This window comes from Pelmatolapia mariae, linkage group LG7, assembly GCF_036321145.2.
Source record: "Pelmatolapia mariae isolate MD_Pm_ZW linkage group LG7, Pm_UMD_F_2, whole genome shotgun sequence".
NCBI classification, from domain to species: Eukaryota; Metazoa; Chordata; class Actinopteri; order Cichliformes; family Cichlidae; genus Pelmatolapia; species Pelmatolapia mariae.
This window is the reverse complement of record NC_086233.1, coordinates 21,581,364-21,607,949: the sequence shown is the minus strand read 5'-3', so window position 1 is coordinate 21,607,949 and position 26,586 is coordinate 21,581,364. Positions and strand designations below refer to the sequence as shown.

The window sequence follows — 26,586 nt, the reverse complement described above, 5'->3', positions numbered from 1 at the left end:
CCTGAAATTATTACTTAAGCACACAATTGAATAAAAGTTTCAAGTTCTTCCTGGGTCCAGTCCACAAACATAATCTAAGAACAGTGTATAAAAGTCAGAATCTCCGGTTTCATTGGAACATTAATTTTATAGCCAGTGCTATCAGCATCAGCCTTCCTCGACACTCTCTAAAACTTCTCTTACGATTTTATAGTGTGGAGAGTAAAAGACACAAAATACAAAACTGCTTGCTCTTTTGTAACATTTTGCTACAGAGGGGCCACTGGGGAATCAACACTGCAAAATCAACATAGTTTACTGTCTCTCCAAACAGACTCACAGAGCTGCACAGCTGTGTCAGCTTGACTGTGTGTGAAAACAGCTGGCGATAGACAAGCACATCTGGAGACATGTGAAAATCATGCATTACGGATAAAACTAACTACTTGTAGTGGCATCCCCACAACCTGATCTTTTTTTATGATTAGTTAGTGACTCTTTAACAACCTTATGTTACAGCTGAGGCAGTAGGTGTAATCAGGGTTAAATAAAAGTGGGCCAAAGGGGGCATTTTCTTTCCAGGTTCAGTCCCAAATATGCATTCAAACAAAAAGAAAAAAACTGCATGTGCGCACAGTAGTACAGATAAAGGAAAAACAAAGATGCATTACTTACATACAAGTGAACCTCGCTGTTGAGTTTGCATAAACCATAAGCTGTTTCTGCAGATGTGAGGATAAGGCGCATTGGCTTTGCATTGGTCAAATTAATTTGAAATATGGCATTTTCCTGAAAGGAAAAAAACACAAATTACTACAAGAATAAAAATAGAAAATCACACAATGCAGTTGTTATTTTAAAGATCTATTCATATAAGTTCAGACTGAAGTTTTACATACACGCAGCGTCTATTTTTACAGTGGAAAGTCTGCTTTACATATGAAAGCTAACAACTTTCCAAATAGTTTGGAGGTTCAGAAAGTGTTGCAGGCAAATGATGTCTGAAGGTGGTATACATCTCCAGGTGGAAGATTGGGACTGATACGAAAGACAAAGCAATCAAGTGTTATAAATATTCAGTCACACTGTTTAGCCATATGGGAGCTACTGCACTGTCTATTAGAAGTTTTCTGGAAAGCCTTCCACGTGGTGTATGTGCCACATAATACAGAAATAAAATCAAAGCATTAAAATGTTTGAAAAGCACTTCAAGCAATGCTTCTGGCTCCTATTGTATAATTTTTTGATTGTGTTATCATAAAGCAGAATGGAAAAGGAAAGGAAAACAGAATACATAGCAGCTATGCTAAATCATTTTTGGGGGGATGAATTAATGTAGACAATGAAAAATATCCTGTAATGAAATGACAAGAATTAACCTTTAGCACAGGCAAAATTGAAACGTAATATTTTCCTGAAATTCAAACATTATTACACTGGCTTAAGATGAAAAACATCACAAATGCGATTTAAGCATTTTCTAACCTGTGACATGAAGAATGAAAAGTTCTGAAACTTCAGAGAGCAAATAAAAAGACCAACATTATTATGGTCATTTTGCACTGAATCACAATTCGACAGTGTTCAAACTTTGAAGGTCTTGGGTAGAGCTGCTCACCAATTTGCAACCTTCCCTATCTGTCATTAAATTAATAGGCCTCAAGTTGACAGAGGAGGGAGATATTTTACTTGCAGCACACAAAAATAGTTCCAACCCCAATTTAATACCGCACAACTTTGATTTCATTTCCATGCTGGAGGAAATCTCAGCAGGGGGGACGTGACTATTCCTTATTTTCGCAACCATGAGATGTCAACACGTGGATCGCTTCAGACACACGTGCAACCACTCATTTGAAGAGAGTCAAAAACAGGCAAGAAGAAAACAGTCTTCAAATGCTTGCTTTTGTGCTGACGCTGATATTTATGAGGTGATGTAGCTTGGTTCTATTATTAAATTTCTATGCAGTGCAAGGGAGGAGAAATAAAAAACATGCAAAGCTATAAAATTAATTATTTACCAGATGTGCAATTAGATGCATTTGTGTAATGTATACTCTGTGTCTTGGTTGCATTAAAACTACCCCTAAAGGTGTAGCCAGAATTACTTACGTACAGTCTTATTATTAATTTATCAACTTCGTTTCATTCACAACCTGCTGTCTTAACAATGGCTAACCTTGGTGGTTGTTATGAGGCATATTACATATAAAACTCCATTAACATAATTCAACACATAATGTAATATCCAATTAACTATATTTTAACCACAGTAACATAATGGTGATGTGATTTGCTAATCACCACCCCAGTCACACTATGAATCAGCCTTAATTACTATGCTTCGCATATGCGTTTGGCAAAGCTGGTGCTGCAGAGGTTTATGGATGTAAGTGGTGGTGAGTAAACCTTTTGAATGTGGAATAATAAGTCTGGGTTTAAAGACTTTTTATTTTTTCGACAGACTTAATTCCAATGAATCCCAGGTCTTTTTACTTCCGCAAGAGCCCCAAGATAATTGGGTTTAGAAAAGTGAAAGAGTCATGGATTTGTAATCAGCTCAATTTTATGACTCAGTGCATTAGAAATGAACAACAGCTTTAAAAAAAAAAAGAAGAAGAAGGAAAAAAAAAACTTGGAAGTATTGCTCCAATGTGAGGCTTTTATGGGAGGTTAACATTCACACAACTTTCTGCTTTCATCCACTGGGGGATGCTTTTTTTTGACACTAAATGCTTTATTCTGTTATATTGTGTGTATTTGAAGGCAGATTGTTTTCAGACAGAACCTGTTAGGGAGACAATGAGCTTGCTGGGGAAACAGTAAGAATCCCTCATATTAAATTCATTTACTTGCTACCTGATGTTGCCAGAGCGTGATCCAAGAGAATTGTGATGAGCTCAGGTTGAAGCTATGGAAATTTTCAGGCGCATACAGAGCAGAGCAAATTAAGTCTAAGGAGACCATGGACAAATTGCCTATAAACCAAACACAGATGAATTTCAAAGACAGCCTTGCACGCTGAGTGCTATGGACAGAAGGATCACTGATATACATACATGGTGAGACACACGCTTTAACCGGTGTCTAGTACATGGAGGCTTGTGCTTAATGACTTCTGCATCTTATAAATGGGTTCAGTCCCCAGTTTGAAAGGAAAAATGTCTAAAAAGGGCGACTGCAGTCCCAGGTGAAGATACAGTGGAATTTATCTGAATAGATCAGTGGTTAGGACTACTTATAAAAGCAACATGTTCGCTACAGGCGGAGGGTTTGGCATGAAAATAATAACTTACCACAAGAACCTGGAACACAGTGTCTAAAGCTGTTAGATATCCAAGTACTCAAATGCTGCTCTGCCCATCATAATAGCATCACACTCACTTTGAATGTAAAGATAGATCCAGTTCTACAAGTCAGGGAATTTAAAATTCCTGTGATAGCCCACAGGAAAATCAGATATCAGTGAATAAGACGGGGTATAAGATAATATCACAGGCCAGAAAAACCCGGCAAAGGGTGTTGAAAAATAATTGGCTAACATATTAGCATACAGTATAATGCTAGTTGTCTGCAACAGTGCAGAAGGTGGCTATAAAATATGAGCTACTGCTGTATATGATTTCCATGTGTCAGTCTCTATAAATGCATAACATGTGCAATACTGTGTGAATGTGGCAAGGTGAGCCACAGGAAATCACATTTTTGATTCCATCTTCTGTGCGCGGTATATATTATTACATTTAAAAAAAAGGAAAAAGAATACAGCTAGATTGCCCTGAAGACAGACTAACCTTGGAGAGGTCTGAGGTTCTTTTGTAACATTTAGTTTGTGCCTCACTTGTTGTGTTGCATGTGCGTAGAGCAAATGAATGAACGGCATTTCCTCCTGACTTCATTGTGCTTCATACAGAGATAACTCTCGGCGGTGTTTTCCTTAAATACCCCTTTCTAATGAGCTTTCTGTCTAACTTCCCTTCATCCTTTTGTGACTTTCTTTCTTTCCTTTTGAACTCTGACCCTGATCACTCACCTTTGCTGCTTTTGTTCCTGTGCTTTCAAGATACAATTGTTTTCCTTTTCGGGTTTTTTTTTCTTTTCTTCAGAGCATTTTTTGAAGGGCCTTTGCTGATGCAGTTTCCAGTTATTCTTTTAACTCTCTCCCTTGGCTTGAATTGGCTCTCTTGGTCTCGTCTCGGCCTTGTGCCAAGAGCCTGACTATCCAAGCCTCTGTGTGACATCAATGAGTCCTGTACAAGCGGCTCCTCCCAGTGAATTCTCTCTGACTGTGTACCCCCTTGATGCTCCCTCTATAATTCTCTGTGGGGTCAAACTGTGACAGTCAACTGTTCCTGGCAGGTTGTAAATCAGTATGAAAATAAAGGAATGGGGAAGAAGGTGATAAGACAATTTGGAGGACAAAGAAAAGAGGATGCAAGAGCAAACCTCCCTTTTGACTGGACAGTCTGGCATAAGATGAATATGTTCCCCTTTCTTTTTGTTTACAAGAACAGTTTTTTTTTATATAAACAGACAGCCAAAAACAGATAAGGGGTATGTGTTAAGAGGTCACATGTCCACTTTTTTCTTGCTTTTTGATATGATAAAACGTCCACTCGTGGTCCCATCAAGAGACCAGGATATGCCAATTATGCACAGTGTTGAGTGGATCACACAGATCGCAGACCAAATTCCTTTTGTGAACTCTCACCAGTCTCAAACAGAGTTCACCTTTTTTTAAAATCAGAGAGCTTGCGCCATTCTTTCCACAAACTACACTTAGAACTTTTCGCAATTAAATTTTCTTCCTCTCCTACAGAACATAATGTGCCTAATTTTACTCTTCGGGCCTAATAAAAAGACCGAGAACCATTTCCTTTCTAATATGCTTTAAATCTGTTTTGTCATCAAACTGCATTTTCTTCTGATTTACAGTCCATTAAATGAGACTAAAGACCTGACGACATTTGCAGCAGTAACTGTGTCTTTGAGACAAAGACAATGATGTGCTTGCACAATGTTAGCAGCATTACTCGAAGCAAAGAAAGACACAAAACCATATGTGGGGTAACCAAGCTTCATTCTTAAGGACGCTTGTGTTAATGATTCTTTGTATATCATAAAATTTTCCAGTGGAAATCAAATTGAATCAGTTTAGCTTGCTGGTAAACGTTTCTGCTAAAGGATGACAGGATTCTCAATGGCTTTCCTGGGAGAGGTTAAAGGAAAGGACCTTGAGGCTTTTATTAATTCTGGAGCTGATGGATGGGCAGGCAGGGATTGTATTTCACCATCCTGTGACAATGTCTTAGCGAGGCTGCACACATCTGCTTTTCCCTTCTCATAATCTCTGCCAGATGACGGCGAAAAACCAATACAGTGAAAAATAATACGGGATGATCAATAAATAGCATTTGCTTAACAGAAGTTGTGCGAAAATACTACATAGTCTAAGTGAAAACAAACAGCAGAAGCAAGCAAACAAACAAAGGACACTGATAAAGAAATGACTAATGCGAGCTGACCGACAATGTTGGACAGTGAAAAATGGAGTCTGGCCGAACAATAACAACATATAGATTAGAACTTTTCTGGAATTACTTTTCACTGACATTCCCTGAAGCAAAAAGTTTGAAAATCAAAACATCCCAATACCCTATCAGCAATTACTGCATATGTTTGTTTAGCTGGAAAACGAATTCTTTAAACACAGACCAAAATTGAACAATGTGGCTTTTAAAGGGGGTTGAAAAAAGCTGCGTTAAGAAAATTTTCTGTCACATCTGGCATCTGTTAATGGTTAGCTAGTTATCAGGCTGATAAAGTTGGGAAAGGAGTGTGTTTTTGTTAATGTTTTGTAATGTGGGAAGATTTTAAAAGCTTATTTATTCAGAGTCAGGGAAAGTCTGCGCACAATGTTGACCAAATACGGTAAAATGTGCATTTTTAAAAAAAACATACCAGATACACTATTATCTTCAGCCTTAAGTTTCTCTCATAAAATGCCAGGTTCCACACATTGATCCCCCATAGGACTTTTTTAGCCTACAGTTTTGTTTTTATGCCTGACACACATCAGCAGTAAGATCCTAGATCACATGACAGATTTTCCAACCTACAAAAGCTGTTCCTTATCAAGACTCAGTCTTTACATAAGACAGGTAGCAGTGCATCTTTGCTAACTCAAGGTCTTTACATCTCTGCGTTACAATGACATTTTGAGTTGTCACAGAAGGAAAGCCGCAGGTTTGACAACTAAACAATAACATCCATCCATTTTAAGTCAAGGCACTGTGAACATGTATGCACATTACCCAAGTTCTAAAGGAGCTCAGCCATCATTAATTCATACAATTACACCCGTTCTTTTTCTAATTTGAATTAGAAAACAGAAATTTTCTAATTTCTGAAAATGTGCCTTTAAAAGGAATAAAACTCTTTTGAAGCTGCACTTATTTACCTTACCACAATATAATGTCTGATACAGGAAAGCACACAAACTGTTTTACTTTTTTTTTTTAAAAAGGAATACTTTAACATATTTCCTTCATAAATAAGTCATTATGTATTTTTCTTTTTATTCACAGGTCATCAATTTACATAAAAGCGCTATATAAATGCAATCCATTATTATTATTATAAAGAAAAGGAGTGTTTAATGGTCTATGCAGTGCTTTTAACACTATTATTCATTAATTTGAACACATTAAACTGAATAAAATCATATCTGTCAAACTATATCAAGTGTGTAAATTATATGCTCCATCCTATGCCAGTTTTATTTCTTGCGAAATTAATGACCTCACTCTGTGTGGGACGGTGTCAAACGATGTGTTCAAACACTGAGGTGTTTTTTTGGATGCTTTACTTGGCTTGAAAATATTAGAAGAACATGCTCAAATGTAACATTGATATTTTTAGAAATGAATAAGGAAGCATTCATCGTTCGCGTTGGTCTCTGAAAGCCCCTGTCACAACACTGAAAAGCCCCAAAAGTTATAGACAAGAAGTAAAAACTGCATAATTACTGTCACATAATCAGTAAAGTGCTGAACTCTGAGAATTAATTTTTGTCAAGGTACTGAGAAATAACTGCACTGCCATCATTATAAGCTTTGTAAATCTTGCTCAAGCCTATTGATTAGAAACTAAAGGTCAACTGCTAACAATGAGGGCTTCGTCCCTAAAACAAGCTCTGCCGTTACACAATCTTCCATTTACTTCAAGGCCAAAAATTGCAACAAGCTGTCTGATATTTTGCCAGTTATGCCAAGGTTTAGAGATGGAACAAGAAAGGGAAAGGAGGGTGTTTACTGGTGCTTTTGATGAGTGTAGTTCTGCATATTGTGGAGATTGGTTGAACTGGTGATTAACTGATATATTTAAAGTTAAATGTGCATAATTACACAGTGCATGTTTCTTTTTACTGGGTATGGTCAGTTTTTAAAACTCAGCTTTAATACTTTAATACTGTCCCACATTGCATAACATCTGATAACTCTTTAAATAAGTAAATGAGCATCATTAAATTCAGTGTAATGATAGTTCAGTGGAATGAAACATTTCATTTTAGGAATGCTGTGAACTGTGAGGTGAACATAGGTGCAGAGCTTTCTCCTTTTCAGCATGACAGCACCTGACATACTATTCCATCAGCTAAAAAGTATGATGAATGAGCAGACGATAACGTATCCCTGTCGCACAGGGGAATTTGGGATTAAATGACAACTAAGCCGTGCTTGACAGATGGCAGCAGTTTGATTGTGAAACATTTGAACTTTCTACATTGTGATGTTTACCTAAAGTTTTATTTGAATTTTACCACTACTTTTCAGGTTATTACTTCTTTCCATAAAAATAATTTTGTTCAGACGAGCTCGGTGTACAACACTTTACTCTCAGTCAAACTGGATTTCTTTTAACTTGATGACAATTTTTACAGATTATTATATCTAACTTAGATAGCCAGCATTACACTCAAATAACTTTGACATGCTTACCGGGTTATCAAAGTTCAGTTTAAAGATGTGGACCTCTGCCTTGTCCTCTCCGACAAAACTGGTCCAGCAGCCAATCTCATTCACAATCCACGGGCTGCCTTTCTCACCATTCTCACCTTTCGCAGTCACTGGGGTGCATGTCTGACTTGTGGCTGAAAGAAATGAAGTAAAAATAGTTAAATATGAACAGCAGCATGTTTTTAAGTTGCAGTAAATAATTTATTTCTTACAACCTTAATATGAAACTCCCTGTATTCTCCAGTCTCATATCTTAAATAGCTTGTATTGCAAGAATTTGAATCCATCTGTAACAATCCTGTCATATTTTGACATAACAGGAGAAAAACCAAATGAAAACCTTCATGTGTGAAAGCCAAAAAGCTATTATTTAAAAGAAAGATAAACCCAGCAATGTTACAGATTTCTTGTCAGAACAGGGCTAAATTTCTTATTAATCATTTTGAAAGCTTTCCCCTGGTCGCAGAGAATGGATGTTAAACGTGTGGGTAGGACTACATTGTTTAAAAACAGATCCGCTGGTTCACGTTTATCAGACGTGTCAGGACACGGGGCTGCGGTCATTCATCACCGTGCTCACTCTGCTCCCTGCTAGAAGACTGCTGTTTAACCTGAGGATCCAAGTCTTGGGAGGCTGAATTAATCCAGCCAAGGGTGTATGATCACTGGTGGGGGTCGGTATAAATGCCTGGTATTTGACCTGGACTGTGTATGCGTGTCTGTGTGTGTGTCAGAGATATATTGTGCTAGACTAGAATGAATATGTGTGCACGCATGCTTATTCTAACCTGTATAAAGTTGCCAGGGACAAAATATTCTCCAACAAACTTCCTCTTTCCTCAAGAAAAAAAGGTCAGAGGCTTTTTCCAGCTCAATTAGAGATCGCTTTCCTTGCCCATCGCTCACCGTTCGCTGACTATAGATGACAGAGTTTAAGTGGGTTATTCTAGAAGTTTTCTGGCACTAGTCACAGCCACATCACGGCTGACACAGTCACTAGTTTGGATTTACTCCTTACAGAGTCTTCCTAAGCCCACCTTCACTATGGAATGAGGTTTCATTAAATCAGTCAGAACTGATCTGCACTCAAAAATAAGATAAGCATATCCATTGTGTGATGAATATACGCAACATATGCCGAAACATCCACTATTCATGCCTCAATCACCCTCAAAGCAGCTGGCACTGAAGCACATAAGTGAGCGAGTGTGGTATCATGACAGAAGCGACGAATTTACTAAGCAAATGCTGCATAACACTGCGCTCCACTGGCTTTTATGATGCATTTGGTCTGTTTACCTAGCAGGCCACAATTCATCACAGAGGAGATCTGGAGTGAGGCAAGTGAGACAGAGACAGAAGAATAGAGTAGAAGAGGTTAATGGATACATTACAAGGATTGGAAAGCTAACCGGATGTGCCTTATTTAGAAGTGGCGCTAATCAGCAGCCTTGTTTAAGGCAATGTCATCACTGCCGGTGGGCGAGAGTGGCCAGAGATTGTGATAAAAATGGGACAGAAATGGATGAATGCTACAAACAACGGCAAGATAGTGGGAGCAAGAGCATGTTACATAATCAGCTCTTTGTCTTCTTTAATGGGCTGTTTTTTTGTCTCTGTTTTTGTTTTGTTTTGGGGGTTTTTTTGGGGGGGGGGGGGGGGGGGGGTATTGAATTGGTAAATTCACATGTTTTTTTTTTCATTACCTGTCACTTAAGATATCCCTGATGAAAATAGGCTGCTTTTAATTTAAACTCAGTTATATCATTGTTATCACATCACTTTTGTGCACTGTAGAAGTGATGCATCTTTTTATGTTCCACATGGTGTTTTTTTCCTCTTAGATTGTGGAACAAGTCGTCTCATTATTCCATGAAGTTAGGAACATATCTGGCACAAATTGAGGGACTTGGGAGGCCTGTATCATTTGTAAATCATCGTCTTCACTGTTCCTCAGTCTGCTCACCGTCAAACTAAAAGTTTTCCTGAAAATCCAGATGGGGAGCCATCCATACTTTGCTTTCTCTTTTTTTCCCCTCTGCCTCTCACCCCAGAGGTCAAGGCTGGCTTCCTGTTATTCTGCTCTTCTGTGTTAATGTTTGTTGCTCAATAACCACAACCATAAAGTTATTTCTCTCTTGTTCTGCTGTCATAGAGTCAACGGCCCATGACTGTTGCCCAAGAGCTCTGGGTATAAATCACACTGACCACACAAGAATGTGCGTGTATGTTTGCGTGCTTGTGCATGCTTGTGTCACCAGCCTCCTTTTTTACGAGTCACCATCGGATATGAAGAACATTCATTTTGCCCTCTTGCCCCCGGAAATGCCAATGGCCTCGCTAAGCGGTCTGCTGGTAAATGAGGTATAGAAGAACTATTTCATTCGCTGTCCTCTTTATCTACTTATATCAGTCGCCTCCATTTTCCATTCCATGAGAAGACATGTTTATGGATGCTGCTGATTTTCTATTTAGATGTTAGGTATCAGGGGTAGATATAAATAGAAAACATAATTGAAGACAGAAAATACCCCCGATTCATGAAATAAGATTTGATCTTAAAGCCTTCTTTAATCTTTATTCCTTTCCTTTTCAGTAGTTTTATATGTCATATCTATTATTTTATAGACCTAAACAGACTACTTAGAAATCCATCTCTTATGAAAACAGACGTGAAGACAGTTTTATTCAACGGGAGAGCGATGAAACCCAATCGTAGCAAACTGATCGAAAGCTTATAAAATAAAACCAAGTCTGTAGTCAAAATCAATAATTGTCAATTTGCTGTTTGTAAAAGAGACTTTGGACAAGGTTCATATTTGCAGATTAAGCCAATATCTGTGACTGATGAAAACCATACTGCATGACACACTTCACACTTGTCTGGGGGGGGGGGGAGTCCATCTGGTCCCTTTGCGTGTCCAGGTTCTATCTGCTCTTGCTTTCTTAACCTTCAGGGCATTCTACCAGAGGATGGGAGACGGACTCAGAAAATGACAGACATCCGTTTTCCACATGTTCAATTGTGCATGGGACCATTAATCCAGCATCAACACTGTGCCCATTTTAGGAAATCTGAGGATCAGCTTGACATCAACTATGTTCTGCTTCATAGCTCTACTTTATTTATTTATTTGTTAGCAATTATGCATACAAATATTGATCTCAATGAGTAGAGATGCAGTCTATCAGATTTGCAGTACTGTGTGAAAGTCCTGACCCACCCCTCATTTTTTTGTATTCCAAGGAGACAGATTTGTGGTCTTCAGCAGTAGTTCTCAAGGTTTTTTTGTAGGCCTTTCAAACTTTATTTTCCTTTTGGACATTGGCCGCTTCTAACTCATCCTAGTACTTTACCATTTTAATAGGAATGATTATTTTGGTTTTTTAAATAATTTTTTTGTTAAGCTACTTAACACCCATCTATGAATTGTTCAAACTTCAAAAAGGGACAATCTTGAGGGATGAACCAGCGTTGTGGTCACACATAACAGACAACTTCTCAAAGGACCAACTTTAAATTGTATTTTTAGGCCCTTTGTTAGTAGCAGCGTGTTGCAAAAACACTTCTTTAGTTACAAAAATTGACAGAGACAACACAATTTTACACAGGACCTGCATCTGGGCCTTCAGTTGATCCATTTACTGTTCACTGAAGCCTCATCAGAAATGGTGTCAGTGGAAGGCTGACTGTCAAGCAGCCATTCTTAAAGAAGTGAAATGGTCAGAAAAGGCTGATGTATGCCAAATTACACAAGAACTGGACTGAAAATCAGTGGCAACAGTTCTTATAGAGTGATGAATTGATATTTTAAAATTCTGGTTCAAATCATCATCAATATGTATGGAGGAGGTCAGGAAAGAGGTACAACAGTGAGTGTCTACAACCATCTGAAACACAGTGAAGGTGCTGTCATTGTTTGGGGTTTCATTCTGCCAGTGGTGTTGGGCATCTTGTTAAAACTGATTGAATTACAAACAGAAAAATGACGCTAGATTGACCATGCAATACCAGCTGGAAACCACACGACTGACAATGTATGCATTTTTCATCATGAGAATGGCCTGAAAAACACACTAGCAATGCAGCAAAATGATACCTGAATAGAACAGCACACAATGGAACAGTATCAGTCGTGCACTGATCTCCCCAGAGCCCTGACCTCAACATTATTTAAGCAGTGTGGGATCATCTTGACGGAGAACAGAATAAAAGGCAGCCAACATTCAAAGAAGACCTCTGAGTGTCCTTCATGAAGCCTGCAGAAGTACCCCTGAAGACAGAAGAAATGGCAATAAAGCTTGACTTTATTCAGTTCAGATTTTCTTGAAAAATAAAAGCTGTCTTAGCAAATATAGATTTCCAAGCTTATTAGGATTGTACAAACTATGTTTTTGCCTTGTATACTGTATTCCCATTTAAGTCTGCACAAGTTTCAATACATTGCTGCACCTATTTCCCATGTTCCTGTAAAAATATAAAGTAATGAAGTGTGACTCAAGACCTTTGCACAGCGCTGTAGCTACTAGCTAATTTCCATCGGTAACCCCTAAGCAGGTAACAATATCAAATGCACATGTTTTGACAAAACCCGCCTTCTCATCTCACCCCAAACACATACACACCATAAAACACATATACATAAAGTTCCCTATTCCATCCCCAGGCTACCCCTGCAGCGTAAAACACTGCATAGATATCAAGACAAGATAATACAGGGATAAAAATATCTGATTAATGTGAACAACACTGGTACTCAAGTGCTCATTCAATAAATGGCCATACTTTATTATGCTTAGCTCAGCAAGCTACATTTTATTTTGTCAGGCTTGTTTTACACTTAGTTTCAGTTAGCAGTGAGGTCAGGTCGGGTTCTTTATGTAAAAATGTTATCATGCTAACGCTAGCATTTTACGAAAGTATCACCTGACTGAGTCAGAAAGTAAGCCTCACAAAACAGAGCACAGATTTGTCTGGTCTAGACCTCAGGATGAGGAATGTGTGACATCTTATTTTTTTATGTATTAATTACATTATGGTAATTTTCATATTTTTAGACTGCAGCTTGTCTGACCAGCAACACCCCACTAAAGAGACCATCCACGTGTGCACCAAAGTGTTCTTCCACATTGTTTCCAGATTTAAATTAAAACACTTTGGAAAAATGTAATTAATTCGGGATGCCAACCTGAACCTCTCAAATGAAGTATCACTGTCCAGGAGGGAGCCACATAATTATGAAGAGTGCAATGTAGCTGAACTGAGGCCAGAGGCTGTGCTTGGAGACTTGGGGGTGATTTATCATTATTAAGATCAAAGGTACCCTACACATTGCTGATATCCTAACTCGATACGTGTTCAAACTCAAATCTGTTCCTTTTACATTTGTGTAAAATTTGTTGTAACATGTTCATGCAAATCTTCTCTACAAAAATTTAAAATATATACTGTCTAGTCATCACACAATATGCTACCAGCGTCAAGTAGTGTTTGTGAATCCACAAAAGAACAAGCTGAATGTTCCCAAGGTTATCAAGTTATTACAAATGCTAGGAAATAGTATAATACGGGCACCTGTGCACTGGCGCTAGCATTTGATAGGCTGAATGGGGATATGTGGAACTCTATGCTTTCAGTGCTACAAGTACTATAACATAACACCTCTCTATAATGTATTTGACCTTTTTTTTAAAAAAAAATATGTTAGCTAATCATTACTTATGTGCACAAAGTGCATTTCAGTATAACTCTCTTGCTCACATCACAAATCCTAGAAATTATTCACTATGGCTCCAGACTGTCTATAACTGCCAGGAAAAGGAGAAGCACATATATGCAAAAAGTTCACTTTTCAGTCAGCTTCTCATTTTGAATATATTCTAGGGTGTCAGCATGTCATTGGTCAGCAAAAATAAAAAGGACTAAAGCTGACTCCGGTAATGGGAGCAATAACATTAAAGAAGACTAGAAGCCTGTGAACAGCAAATACAACATCTCTTTTATGGGAAAGCACCCTTGATGTAATGAACCCCAGAGAAATCTTGCTTGGTATATTCAAACAGTTTTGGTTTTGCAGAGACTGATGTTGCACATAGTCAGCACACACAAGTAATTATTTTGTTGTATTATTCGCCACAAACATGCGCGATTTTGGTAGTTTTACATTATGTTTTAAGGCGTTCTTAAAGATCTCAAAAGCCCAGGACTGTTTGTGCGTTTCGTTAACTTGAAGCAACCCCACCGTGCAGAATGCTGACAGCCAGCAGCGAGTCCTTGAATTTAAAAAGTTCCATCACACCCTAACTAAATGCTGATTTTGATTCAAAGCACTGAGTACTTGCTGTTCAATAACTTGCTGCCTTTTCATTCACCTCAGGAAAGCAAGCAGGCAGGCTTGATTTCATGCCCGATCTTTCACGCACACCCTCATTGTGAGTCTCTGTGGAAAAATGGAGCTACTTGCCTGGAGTGTATGCAAAACGAAGGCTTGCAAAACTTGCAGTAGGATGGTTTAAAAGCGAGAGAGAAAGAGAAAGAGAGAGAAAGGGAGGAGAGAGGAAAGGGAGAAAAAAAAACAGGAGGGGGAAACCCTGACAGCAAACAACATCAAGACCAGCTGTCTCCCATGGTCCCTTGGGGTCAAGTAAACTGTTTGTGTCCAGGGTCGGGCGACAGAGTCGTGACGGGGAATGTGGAGGGAGGGTCAGCAGTCCTACCCTAGTTAGTCAGAGAGGGAAAGGGGAGCTTCAAGGCTAGCTCAAGTTTCTCTCTTGATTCCACACACACACACACACACACACACACACACCTATTGTCCTGGCACTTCCGCGACTGCAGATTGAGGCCTGACCATCCACAGGAAGGTAAACAAGCTCTTATCAGTACTCTGCAGGGGCCTGCACTGTCCCCTGGCCTCTCACCCCTGCATACTACACAGTACACACTCCATGCAACACACAAGCTTCCTGACCATCTCACCTCCCTCTTCTAAGTCTGATATTTTATCCAAAAAAGAAAAAAAAATGCTGATTAGTCTTGTTAGCTTGATAGCAAGTCCTAGAAGTCCTGCTTCCACTATTTGCTGGGGCCGGAATTACGGATGTGATAGCGGGTCTGGAGACAGCCTGTCTTCACACTAGCTCTGTTTACACCTCTGGGAGCCATTCGTCCGTCGTCTCATCATTGTCGTAAACCAGTGGCGATGTTCACCACACACGCGCACACACACGCAACCTTATACCCTGTCTGTTGCTAGTATTTAGCCACTGCTGCTGATTAGCTCAGTGACACACGTAAAAAGCATAATTTTAATGTCGATGCTCGCATTTTCTCTCGGTGATGTATTATACTGCAGATGGTTAACGGGTAAAGTGTTTCTTTTCTATCCACTTGTTTCGTTAGATTTCTCTCCTCTACACCAAAAGAGCACTGGCAAAACACAATTAATCATCTAAGTGTTAATTGGTGGATAGACAGACTAATTTAGCAAGTTTCATGCTAACTGCGTGCAACCAAAACAGGCTGAAGCGTTGAGAGATTCATTGCACAGTGGCTGCTCCTAATCATTCAAGATTGATGTAGCTTTGCACAACATATGCTTCGTGTAGAACCAATAGAGATTAGCCTGTTTTTCTTGACTGAGTTTTGCCAGTAAATATTAATACTTTCCAACATGAAGACTGCATATTAATGAAGGCTCTGATATTTTCTTAAGATATTCTAAGTGAGGGGGGGTCAAGGGTGCGATTCATGATCCATGAATTGAGAGCCACCATAGTGCACTATACGGGACTGGAGAGGCTCTCAAACTGGAAGTGATATTCTGCAAACACTCGTACATGACAACTACTAAATGTTATTTTCTGATGCCGTTAAAGGCTGTTGACATCAGTGAATTAAAAAAAAACAAAAAACTACTGCGTTCAGCCGAAAGCACAAAATGAATAGTGTCTTTTTATTTCCATGAAGAGATATTTAAATATATGTGGTCACACAAACGACTTTAGTGGGCCTCAAAGGGTTTTGAATCATCTCAAAAAGAGATCTATGAGACAGCTTCAAGTTTTCTGATTTCATTTCACTGTTTAACTAATGGAAGTGTCTGGACTCCGGCACTTGTTATTTGACAAGTGTAACTTTATTCCCTGCAGCAGGGAAAAGATTATTAAGTACCCCAAGTTTGACTGTTGGATTTGTTGTAGTAACACTGTATGAGCAGATTAAAATAATCTGTCAGATGTCTCAAAGCTTTCTCTTCGAGTCACATATTCTGCTTTCTGACATATCACAGAAATGCAAGCAAATGAAATATCGAGCATCCAAATCCAGCGAGGGCTCTCTCATCACATCAAACACACACACACACACGCTAGGAAAAAACACACGCACAGCCAGACATCACAGAGAAATTTCAGCTCTTTAAATACAGATTGACCGGTTTGGCACCTGAATCAACAGGAAAACTACCCACCCAGTGCTTGAATCAAGAGGCCCTGCCATTTTAAAGCACTCGACTGCACATTGTGCACCATTAGAAATCAGTATATCGTGTACTGAGAAAGCCCATATTTCCTGTTTAGGAAAGCACCGTGTACAAGTAAATTGTACGCTAACATCTAAAATACATGTGAGCTAAAGATTCCACAGTTTATGTTTGCTGAAAGTTAATTCAAACCAAAAGGAAATTTCCGAGCAACAGCTCTATACTCACGCTATAACGTGACACAAAATATTTGAAAGCTTTTCAACTGAGCATATTTTTGTCAAGCTGTTCTGTCAAGAAATTTTGAACTCTGACCTGCAAAAGCATTAATTAAAGATACCCGTCTAAGATTTTGCTAAGCAAGGACAGACCACATAACCCTACTGTGAGTTGGCACCTCTGACTTGAAGTCATAGGGCGAGTCAGATGACCTGCCAATAGTTCATCCACTAAATCCAGTAATACTGTGCAGGTACATTTCCTGCGTTTGTGCAGACCAAGGGTGACTGTGGCAGACAGACCACAAGATAAGAATACATAACACCATGCCTTATCTTCACAGACAGCAGGCATGTTGACATGGGTACAAGTGGTCGCCATGCTGACTGGGCATTTATCTCGCCCAGCACTAATGAGGCATTCAGTGCTCATACAGCTCCATAATGAAAAACATTGGGCCAGAGGGCATGAGACCTTGCAGTCACATAATAATGATGTTCAGGACACGGCTAAGTGCCGGTATCTTAAATTTATATGATGATGCTGCACTCAGGTTTCAGTAGTGAAGGAAACTTGCAGAGCCATTAAGAAGAAGATGGTTTCATTTATATAATATAAGGGCGAGATACAGCACAGCTGCAGCATGAACCGTGTTTCACATTTTTGGTTTGTTTGTTTTTTGAAACAGTGTGCAGTTTTTTCTTGTCCAGTGATACATTTAGCCCTTATATGAATTTCAAATAACGTCATTCAAATTTTTGACAACTGATTTTTGTTATTAGAGGTCAGCACATGGGTGCAGTGGTTTGGCCATGGATCTAAACAGTTGTCTGTATGTGTTAGCCTTGCAACAGGCTGGCAACCTGTCCAGGATGTACCCTGCCTCTCACCCTATGACAGCTGGTGCAGGCTCCAGGCCCCGCCACTGCTGCAACCATAAATTGGATCAACAGAAAAAGGCGGATGGATTTTTATTAGGTTTTTGTATAATTTCTGTCAATAAAAATTGAAGACCTTATTGATTTCTTTTTTATCTAATTTCTCGATTTTTCATTTTTATATCTCCTAAGGATCTTTGTATAAGGTTACCATGGCTACAAGAGTCATTCTCATCTGTGGCGAGGTTAATGCAGGAGGCTGAGATTCCATGTCCATCTCCTCTGCAGTGTTCCGAAAAGACTTTTCTCAGTTAACATTATCATTTACAAATTCTGTTTAAGCAGAGCCGCTCTTCTCTGTCCATCCTGCTCATCCTGCTGTAGCATTATTGCCGCAGCTACTTGTTCTCTTTAATGATGAGCTGCTGCTATTCAGAAGATCATTGATTCACTTCTTTACTTTAAAAAAAAGCTCTTTCTGGCTTTGCCTGGTAAAGAGAGCCAAATCTTTTGAAAGCACAGACAATACCTCTCTGAAATTAACATTAACACTGCATCACCTGTGTTACATTAACTGTGTCAGATTAAACCTGGGACAGGAAACATGTTTTGGGCATCATTTGATGAAAAAAAAAAATCCATAAACACCTTGGGGGCAACATATTGTAATTCAGGTGGTCTGAGATGGAAGTAAAAAAGCCTTAGCCAATCACAGGTGTGTTCAGTCCAGATTAGAGGTCTCATCTATAAAAGAGCGCTAAAGATCAATACTACAAGTGTACATGAGCACGAAAGCCAATAATGGCCGCACACAAAAAAAGCGAGATTTATAAAACACGTGAACACACACCTGGATCGCATGTTCCTTTTATAAATCCGATCCCACCTGGAAATGTGTCCGTGTTCGTATCCTGCCTTCTAAATACCCATATTCAACCATACACTGGGAAACACTGAGCAGAATTTAAACCGAGACCTCATATAGCTTTTATCTTTTATCGACAGAAAAACTAAAAAAGAGATTTTTTGGGGGGGGTCAGTGGATATGTTTGCAAATGAAAAGTTGCACTATTTAATTCCAAAGACTCCAAACCGTAAAGTGTTCTTTGGTTCATTGTGAATACTTTAATTACGTTTTTATTTGTTAAATCATTTTTATTTGAAGAAAAAAAAAACCTCTAAAACATATCTTTATAGTTTTAATCTCGACATACTGATTTTATCCAGCTTCCTCACACGCAGCCGTTTCGCTTTGATCATGAAAAAAATTACTTGTCAATATTTTTCATCCTGCTTTTTCTTTGATGAAATTAACACTAGTTTTCTCAAAGACAAAGTAAGAATGGGGAGATAACGCAAAAAACTGTGGACTCCCTTGTTGAGATCACACAGATACCATCGCGTGTACGCCACACTGCATGCCAAAGCCGTCCAGTCAAGTGCCGGGACATGGTGTTAGTGAGGCTTCCCCACAATGCTTTCTGTATTCAAACAGAGGAAAAGCGAGGCAGTCAGAAATGGATTGTTATTTGGGAGGGGCATAACACTGAAGGAGATTGAAATCGGTCTCAGGCAGCGACAAGCGGTCGCGTCTCCCTGCCACCCAGTCTGACTGCAGGCAGAGCTGGCTCACTGCAGTAAAACAGGGGAAGTGGACTGTTTTGACTCTCAAAGCCATTTTTAACATGACATGTTTTTTTTTCTTTTTTTTCTACTTCAGCATGCTTTCTGAGAAGCCTCAGTCATCTTTTTCAGTTTCTTTTAATCTTTCCCTGACATCCCCTTTCTGTAAACTAACACATTTTCTTTTGGTTTCAGAGGTTTTTTTCCCTCGTCTTTCTCTTTGGTGTCATTATTTTGTGTAATTAATAGTTTTGCATTTTCACTTATCACTACTTGAAATTTCCCTCCTCTATATCTCTTAATGTTTATCCGTTTTGCATTTTTCTTATCTTTCTTTTTTTTAATCCACTATTTACTTCTCCCCCCAAAATCTTTCTTCTGATCCACTTATCTTCTCTTTGACAGTCACATAAATTTGATCCCCACTCCCTCACTGTCTCCATGAATCAGCCTTTATGAATTCTGTTATCTCTGTTTGTGTTTCTGTCTGTCTGCCCGTCTCTCTCTTTCCCTCTTTAAGATTAATTTTCAGACAGCTTGTCGTCCTTCTCCAGTGGTTCGCTAATCACTTTTGTACTTTTCCTTTAGCCCGTGGCGGGAGGCTCGGGGGTAAGCAAAAGTGCAGCAGGAGGTCTGGCAGTTAACATCACGATGTCTGTCTCCCACTGGGAAAGCTGTTGCAGCAGGGGGCATATTCAACACGATTTTCCTGCCAGGAAATGCCGGACTCACAGTGGATAAAAATCACTAAATACAAAGACTTCAGTCAGACGCAAAGATAACTGTTTATGTGTCCAACTGCCACGGTCGGCTTAAGTGGTAACGCTTATTGTGCTTGGTCTGGAAATAATAATCTGAAAATTGTCTTCAAAGGAGGTGGCATGCAGCTACCTCCCATATAATAAGCGGCTAGCGAGACGCAATCTGCAGCGACGCTTGGATAGCAAAACTACATACATGCTAAAATGTCTAGATCTAAAAGGCCAGCAGGGGCACTCCGCTGATTGTATACACAAAGATCAGTTCATTTGTCACAGCCTGAAAGCTAGTTGCATAATGTCCTCTGTATCCTGGAGGGGCTTTTTTCAAGTCAGGCAAATTAACCCCGATGACATCATGAGGGTTATCGCAGTTTGTGCTTAGAAAGTTAAGATTAATGAGAGAGTTATAAGAGAAAGTGGGGGCGTTTACGAAAGTAGACTTCTTAACAAGACAGGGAGGCACCAGTTGTGGTGCCAGGGAAACAAAGGCGTCTTCGGTCTTCAGTGTTTCAACTCTCCGTCACACTATTTTTGAACAGTGAGCCAGTGCAAATTTAACGTGACACAACATAAGCACTGGCTTACATCAGTAAAAGTCATCCTACTTACAGGCCGAGCAGTAAGCGAGACAAATGTTATCACATCCACACGGAGAAGGTGCCGCGTTAGCTTCACATAATGCCTCAAAACAATGCAATTGCAAGAAAACCTGACACAGTAGCTGCACTTCACACTCGAAAGAGTCAAAAACTACACAAAAAAGAGTCAAAAGGAAAACTTAAAGAGAGTTAGACAACTGAGGGGAAACTGCATGTTTATTAGACCTATCACAGTGTCTATATGAGCTTGACACAAGCAAATACCACAGTTAAAACGGATTCAGACACATCGCGGCTTCAGAGGCGCTCAGAGATAAACCTGTAGCTTGGACCATGTAAGACCTTCAAAACAAACAGCAACATTTTGAACACAATTGACCTCACAGGGAGACAGTGTAGTGAAACTAAGACCAGCGTGATGTTGTCTGTTTCACTGGAGCCTGACAGAAGCTCGTCCAGAGAATATGGATGAGCTGCAAACAAGAAAGAGAGAGGCCTGACTGATCCCAACACAGAGAGAATTTTAATAATCATGCTGTAACATGAAAGAACGGATGATCGTTTCACTGAAAGACATAGGCAGAGGGTGACTTTACAGATAATCCAGAGCTAAAGAAAACACGGCCTCGGAACCAAATTCATCCGTGTTTGTCAAATTGCAGGGTAAGTACAAAAGTCATGTCTGGGTTTTTAAGAAAGGAAGCCAGCAAGTCAGCGTAAGAGCTAAAGAACTGGAGTCTGGTGGGCTTAACAAAATGAATGCAGTTTTACTGATTTACCCAGGGACTGCTGCGAGGCATCCACCTTATTATCATCTATAGAGTCTCTAAATTTGGCCGGATTAGTTAGATAGTGTCATTTTAATGAAAGACACTGTCTGTACTATTGTAATAGGAAGAATATTTCAGTCCTTTGGTCCCAGACAGCCCAACGGTGAATTGATAAGCGTGCAGGAACATTAAGGAAAAAGCCCTAGACTCCAAGTTTTTTTTACTGCTAACGCTTTAACGCTAATAATCTGTCCAAAGGTAAATGAACACATGACAGAAGACCAAGGGAAGTTCCAAGGAGCAATTAAGTTTCCAATTTCAGGAAATTTGGTGCACACGTTAAGTATATGACTCTTAGAATTAAGGGTACAAACATAATCCTCTGGGTTTTACTGGGTCATTTTGCAAGATTGTGCATCTGTAGTAGCTCAGAGTGCGTAATATACCAATAAGATCTATACATGAAGTATAAGGCTTGCTTTAACTTTGAGCTTAACAACTGTTTGAAATTCAAACCCTGCTTTAAACGTCACACGAGGATTTCATGAGTCTGATTTCAAGGAGCTGACAGGGGGTCAAACATATGGAAAGCTTAAATAAAGCTAAAGCAAGACTGACCTGAAGCAAAACACAATATGCCATTTCTTGCAGTTGGGTAAGGGTTTCATGGGATTTGTGGCAGGCTGCGGGCTATTTTTGATTTACTTTTTTCTGTTTACCTCTTCTTTTCAGTTGCCTTCGCATCGTGTCTTCTCCCACAGTGACTTGAAGTTTACTTGGATTCGATTAAACACGCAGACATCGAATCACAGTGGATGTTTCCAAATGTGTACAGAATATATACTCGTATATCTATTTATGTATCTATCACCTGTCTGGAAATATGATATTATAGCGCTGGGTACGGCATGTCACACCTGAGGATTGTGCTTGATTTACTTAAGAACGCATTATTAATCCCAGAAGACAATATAAGAGAAAATGGTTAAATAATATGACAGTACTGGGCTGCATAATAAAGAAATAAACTTAAAGCAGAAACGATGTACAGAGAATCAGAGCGCTTTGTCGCCTGAAAATAATGGCACAGCTCCCTCTGGGTCTTCTTCTAAAGCTGCTGCAGCAGATGCAAAAAAAAGGAGGGAAAAAAGGAAAATTTGCAGAGCCTCATTCAAGAAAGAAAAAAAATGATAGCAAATACAGAACTATGTGTCACAGAGGCAATTAGGACTGAGCAAAACAGCTCCTCACAGACTACACCAGCAGACAGCGAGACTGATCCCCTGCGGTGGATGCTACATAAGGTCAGCTCTCCATAGGTCAGTTGGCCAAAAAATACCTCTGTATTTCTGCCACCAGCACCCATGCTGAGAGGGTGTTTAGCACTTGTGGCAATATTGTGATTTGTCATACAGCAGGTCAGCACTGAAGCCAAATTCAGTGAATAGGCTTGTTTTTCTGGCGCATAACTTTAACAGTGATGTATGCTTGCCTCGGCTACTTTGCTTTATTTAAAGAGCAAGCTGAAAATGTCACTTTATTTTTTCTGCTGTATGTTTATGGGGCTGGAGTGTGGAAAAGGTTATTTGGCAAGTGTTTTGTTAGGTTTTCATTTTGTTTTTTGTTTTTTTGCATATTTAAGTATATGGCACTGAAAAATGCAAGCACCTGAGCTCATTTAACTGACAGTTAATTTTAAAGCTGTATTAAATAACACCAGGGCGTGTTATGCGTTCTTTTATGACATTTAGAGTGAGGAAATGTGTGTTTTACATTTACAGTCAGCTATTAAATTGAGGCTCATAGCTTTTAACACTTGACAATTCAGAACAACCAGATTGGGATAAAAGGTTTTCCTAAAGCTAATAATAAAAGACTGATAATTTCTTGTTTTTTAAAGTGAAATATTTTCATATTCAGATTAGCATATCTTTTATTTGGAGGGGGGGGGGAGATGTCTGTAACAAAAAAATGTGCGCTTTAATCCACTTCTACCTGCTAATGTTTTAACATGAAATATATAACATTTTTTTAACCTTATTAAAAAAACACCTAAACTGTGGCCACCTCAAATGCAATGCTGCTGTGGGGAAGTGTGACGCAAACACCCTGAAGCATCACTGGAGGTAAGAGAGCGAAGCTGGATTACGGCCTATGGAGATAGGGAGGGTTTCTGATCCTTTTGCCACCTCGCAGGGATTACAGGTTTGAATTCGATATGAGCAGCCACATGCAGCCAAGGCAGGGAATGGCAGAGCGGACAACAGAGGAAGATCACATAAAATCTATCTAGCATCCGCATGCCGTCTTGTTACCTGAATGTGGACAATCTTTAAAGAAAATATTTTTTAGCACTAAAAAAAAAAAAAAAATGAAAAACTAGACAAACAAATGCTTTGGCTGACTTGGAACAACACTTGTTTCCTTGTTACCAGTATAATTCTTCATTTGATTTGTAAAATTCAACCATCATTCAAGAGTTTTGTTCTTTTTTGCATGTATTTTTTTCGTCTTCAGACTGATTTCCATCTAAAAAAATACATTATTGTCAGAGCACGAAACAGGAGACGATCAATATCTGCACTTGAACTTTAGGCCAGAAACAGTCCCTGGAGGTTTCACATCTTCTAAAGCTAGTGTCTGCTGACTAAGATGATAATATTTTCCTTTTTCCCAATTTAATAAAATCAAGCTGCAGAAAGAAAGACAAAAAGAAAGAACGGAAACTAACTTCAAATCTGAACTGCTAAAATGCTCAATAACAGCAGGCAGACTTACCAAAGGCTGTAGTAGCGACGATGCACAGAAGAAGGGCAAACCGTGTCACGCAATCCTCCATCTCTGCTGCTGAAGTTTAAGGTGTTGGGAGAAAGCTGAATCTCAGTCTCTGGGGTGTGAAGACACTCGGGCGGAGGTTGAAGCGTGCTTGTCTGGTGGCAGAGCAGCAAAAGACTGTGACAGAGGAAGAGCAGAACAATTCCAGTCTTAAAAAGGTGGAAAGGTCAGAAAGTAAGAAGCTGGGGAAATGGTGAGGAGAGGAGGAGACGTGATGGCTGATAAGGCTCTGACTAACTGCCAATTTCCAGCATGTCCCTCTGAGAGTCAGCGTGCGATGTCAAACCAAGTGTCCACATGTGTGTAATGGACAACTTATGCAATGAGTTTGGTCTCTGCTCTTGAGCAACCACGATTATGGTGATTATTATTTATTATTAACATGAATATTGTAATGATATTATTGGTGGAGACAGCTGCTTACATTTCTTCCTAATAGGACGACTGGAATTTCCTTATGAGACAATCCCATCATGTTTCTGCCCGTCTTCCTGGCACACAATGAGGGTCTGAACCTAGAGGTTATCTGGTGGTCACTATGCTTCTGGCCGACGGTTTCAGGAAGCACCACGGCACCGTTTTCTTTAAATAATACCACAATGCCAGCATCAGATAAGAAGGAGACTGCTCCTGTTATATGATTCATATAGAGTAAAAGGAAGAGCCTGTGTAAACTGTTTATGGAGTTCCAAATGGAAAACAAAATGTCTCGTTAATTCGTTATTTCCCGCAACATCTTGCCGTAAGAGAGAAAATGACTTAACCATGGACTAACGTGCTTTTTGAAATCCACAGATGTGCATATTGGTAAAGTAATAAGCGCGGATTTTATCAGGCACTGCGTTAATACAGAAAGTAGTTTGACTTGAACACACGCACGCGCCTTTCTGTCACCCATAATTCCGTGTTTTCGCAAGTCTAACATTTGGCATCTTTACAGCGTTATTTGACCAAAACATGCGCATTAAATTGTTTTTAAACGGACATGAAGCCGGATTGCTTTAGAATCTAGACACAGAAATTTCCCAACAAACTTTCAGGAAATGAATCACAGATCACAGAGAGTTACAAAGATGAAGTAGAGAAAGTTATAAACAGCAAAACTTACTTTTTATGTAGGTGTCTATCTCGAATAAAGTAGGTTTATAATCCACGGGCGGGGATGTGGTGCTTTGAGCAATGTAACGATGCCTGGACTTTCCAAACTTTTTTGTGCTGTCTGGGCGGTGCGAATTTACTTCAGCAGCCCTCCCTCCCTCCCAGTCTAATAAGCACTCCCACCGTCATGCTATTGTCATTCCGTGGAGTTTTTGAGTAATAAGACTTTACTATTGAAACCAACTGTGACAACGCACGGGGCGAAATTGTTGTATTTAAAACTTATCTAGTGCAGGGCATGCTTAGATAAGACAGGAAAACATGCCTTATACATGTGTTGATGAATGATGATCATATTGTTGAAAGAAAAGAAAAACTCCTATGACACATAGTAGCTGTACTTTCCAAAATGGGCTTGGAATTTCAGGAGAAGGATGAATAATATAAGCCAAGTTTTATCGCAAAGGATATGAACCTTTTGGAATCAGCTCCACAAGCCTTAGCTGTTTTATCTGGCACAAACACCGATCATCTACACTCACCTGCCAGTTAACGCAAACATCTAGTCTAACAAACACATGGCAACAACCCAGCCCAGTTAAGTGTGCCCAGTATGGTCAAGTTAACCGGCTGGAGTTCAAAGTGAGTGTCAGACTGGGGAAGAAAGAGGATTTAAGAGACTGTGAATATGGCAATATAGGTCTGAGAACTTTAGATGTACAACCATCTCAGCTTTACAGAGAATTGTCTGATGAAGAGAAAATATCTAGTTGCCTGGACAAAAATCCCTTGCTTTTGCCAGAGGTCAAAGGAGAGAAGCTAGCCTTCTTCAAGTTGATAGGAAGGCAATAACACCTTAAATAACGCTAAGAAGATTGTCTCTTAGTCAACACAGTACATTAAACCTTGAAGCGGATGGGCAACAGCAACAGAAGAACATGAATCCAAGGCTCGTGTGGGCCCAACAAAACAGAACTGTGTAGAAGAAAGTCATTGCCTGGTCCCATGAAAAACGACGCATGGTCCCAATGTCATGGATGATAGGGTCAAAATTTGGTGGTGGCAACATGAAAGCATGGATCCATCCTACTGTGTCACAACAGTCATCCCTTGATGACCACTGTCTGACCGTCTTCTTTTGATGGCTCACCATGTGACAAATGTCAAATCACCTCAAACTGGTTCACTGAACATGACAGTGAGTTTGCTGTACTAAAACGACCTCCCCAGTCACCAGATCTAAATCTAATACAGCATTTTTGGATTACTGTGGGAGATTCACATTATGGCTGTGCAGCCATTAAATCTGCAGCAACTCTGTGA

General features: G+C 39.5%; 1 protein-coding gene across 2 annotated transcripts in view; it reads right to left on the bottom strand.

Moving 5' to 3' along the window:
• eng (endoglin) overlaps positions 1 to 25,365 on the bottom strand; it is a 41,498-nt gene extending 16,133 nt beyond the window's left edge. Inside the window, exons 1-4 of one of the 2 annotated variants that reach the window (XM_063478439.1) lie at positions 25,274 to 25,365; positions 24,109 to 24,260; positions 7,980 to 8,131; positions 655 to 768 (exon numbers count right to left, since the gene is read on the bottom strand). In XM_063478439.1, coding sequence (XP_063334509.1) covers positions 655 to 768; positions 7,980 to 8,131; positions 24,109 to 24,169 — 327 coding nt within the window. In that variant the 5' untranslated portion in view covers positions 24,170 to 24,260; positions 25,274 to 25,365. Of the gene's footprint in view, positions 1 to 654; positions 769 to 7,979; positions 8,132 to 24,108; positions 24,283 to 25,273 lie in introns of both variants that reach the window. The other variant, XM_063478438.1, reaches the window with a different exon arrangement.
• Positions 25,366 to 26,586: the final 1,221 nt, after the last annotated feature.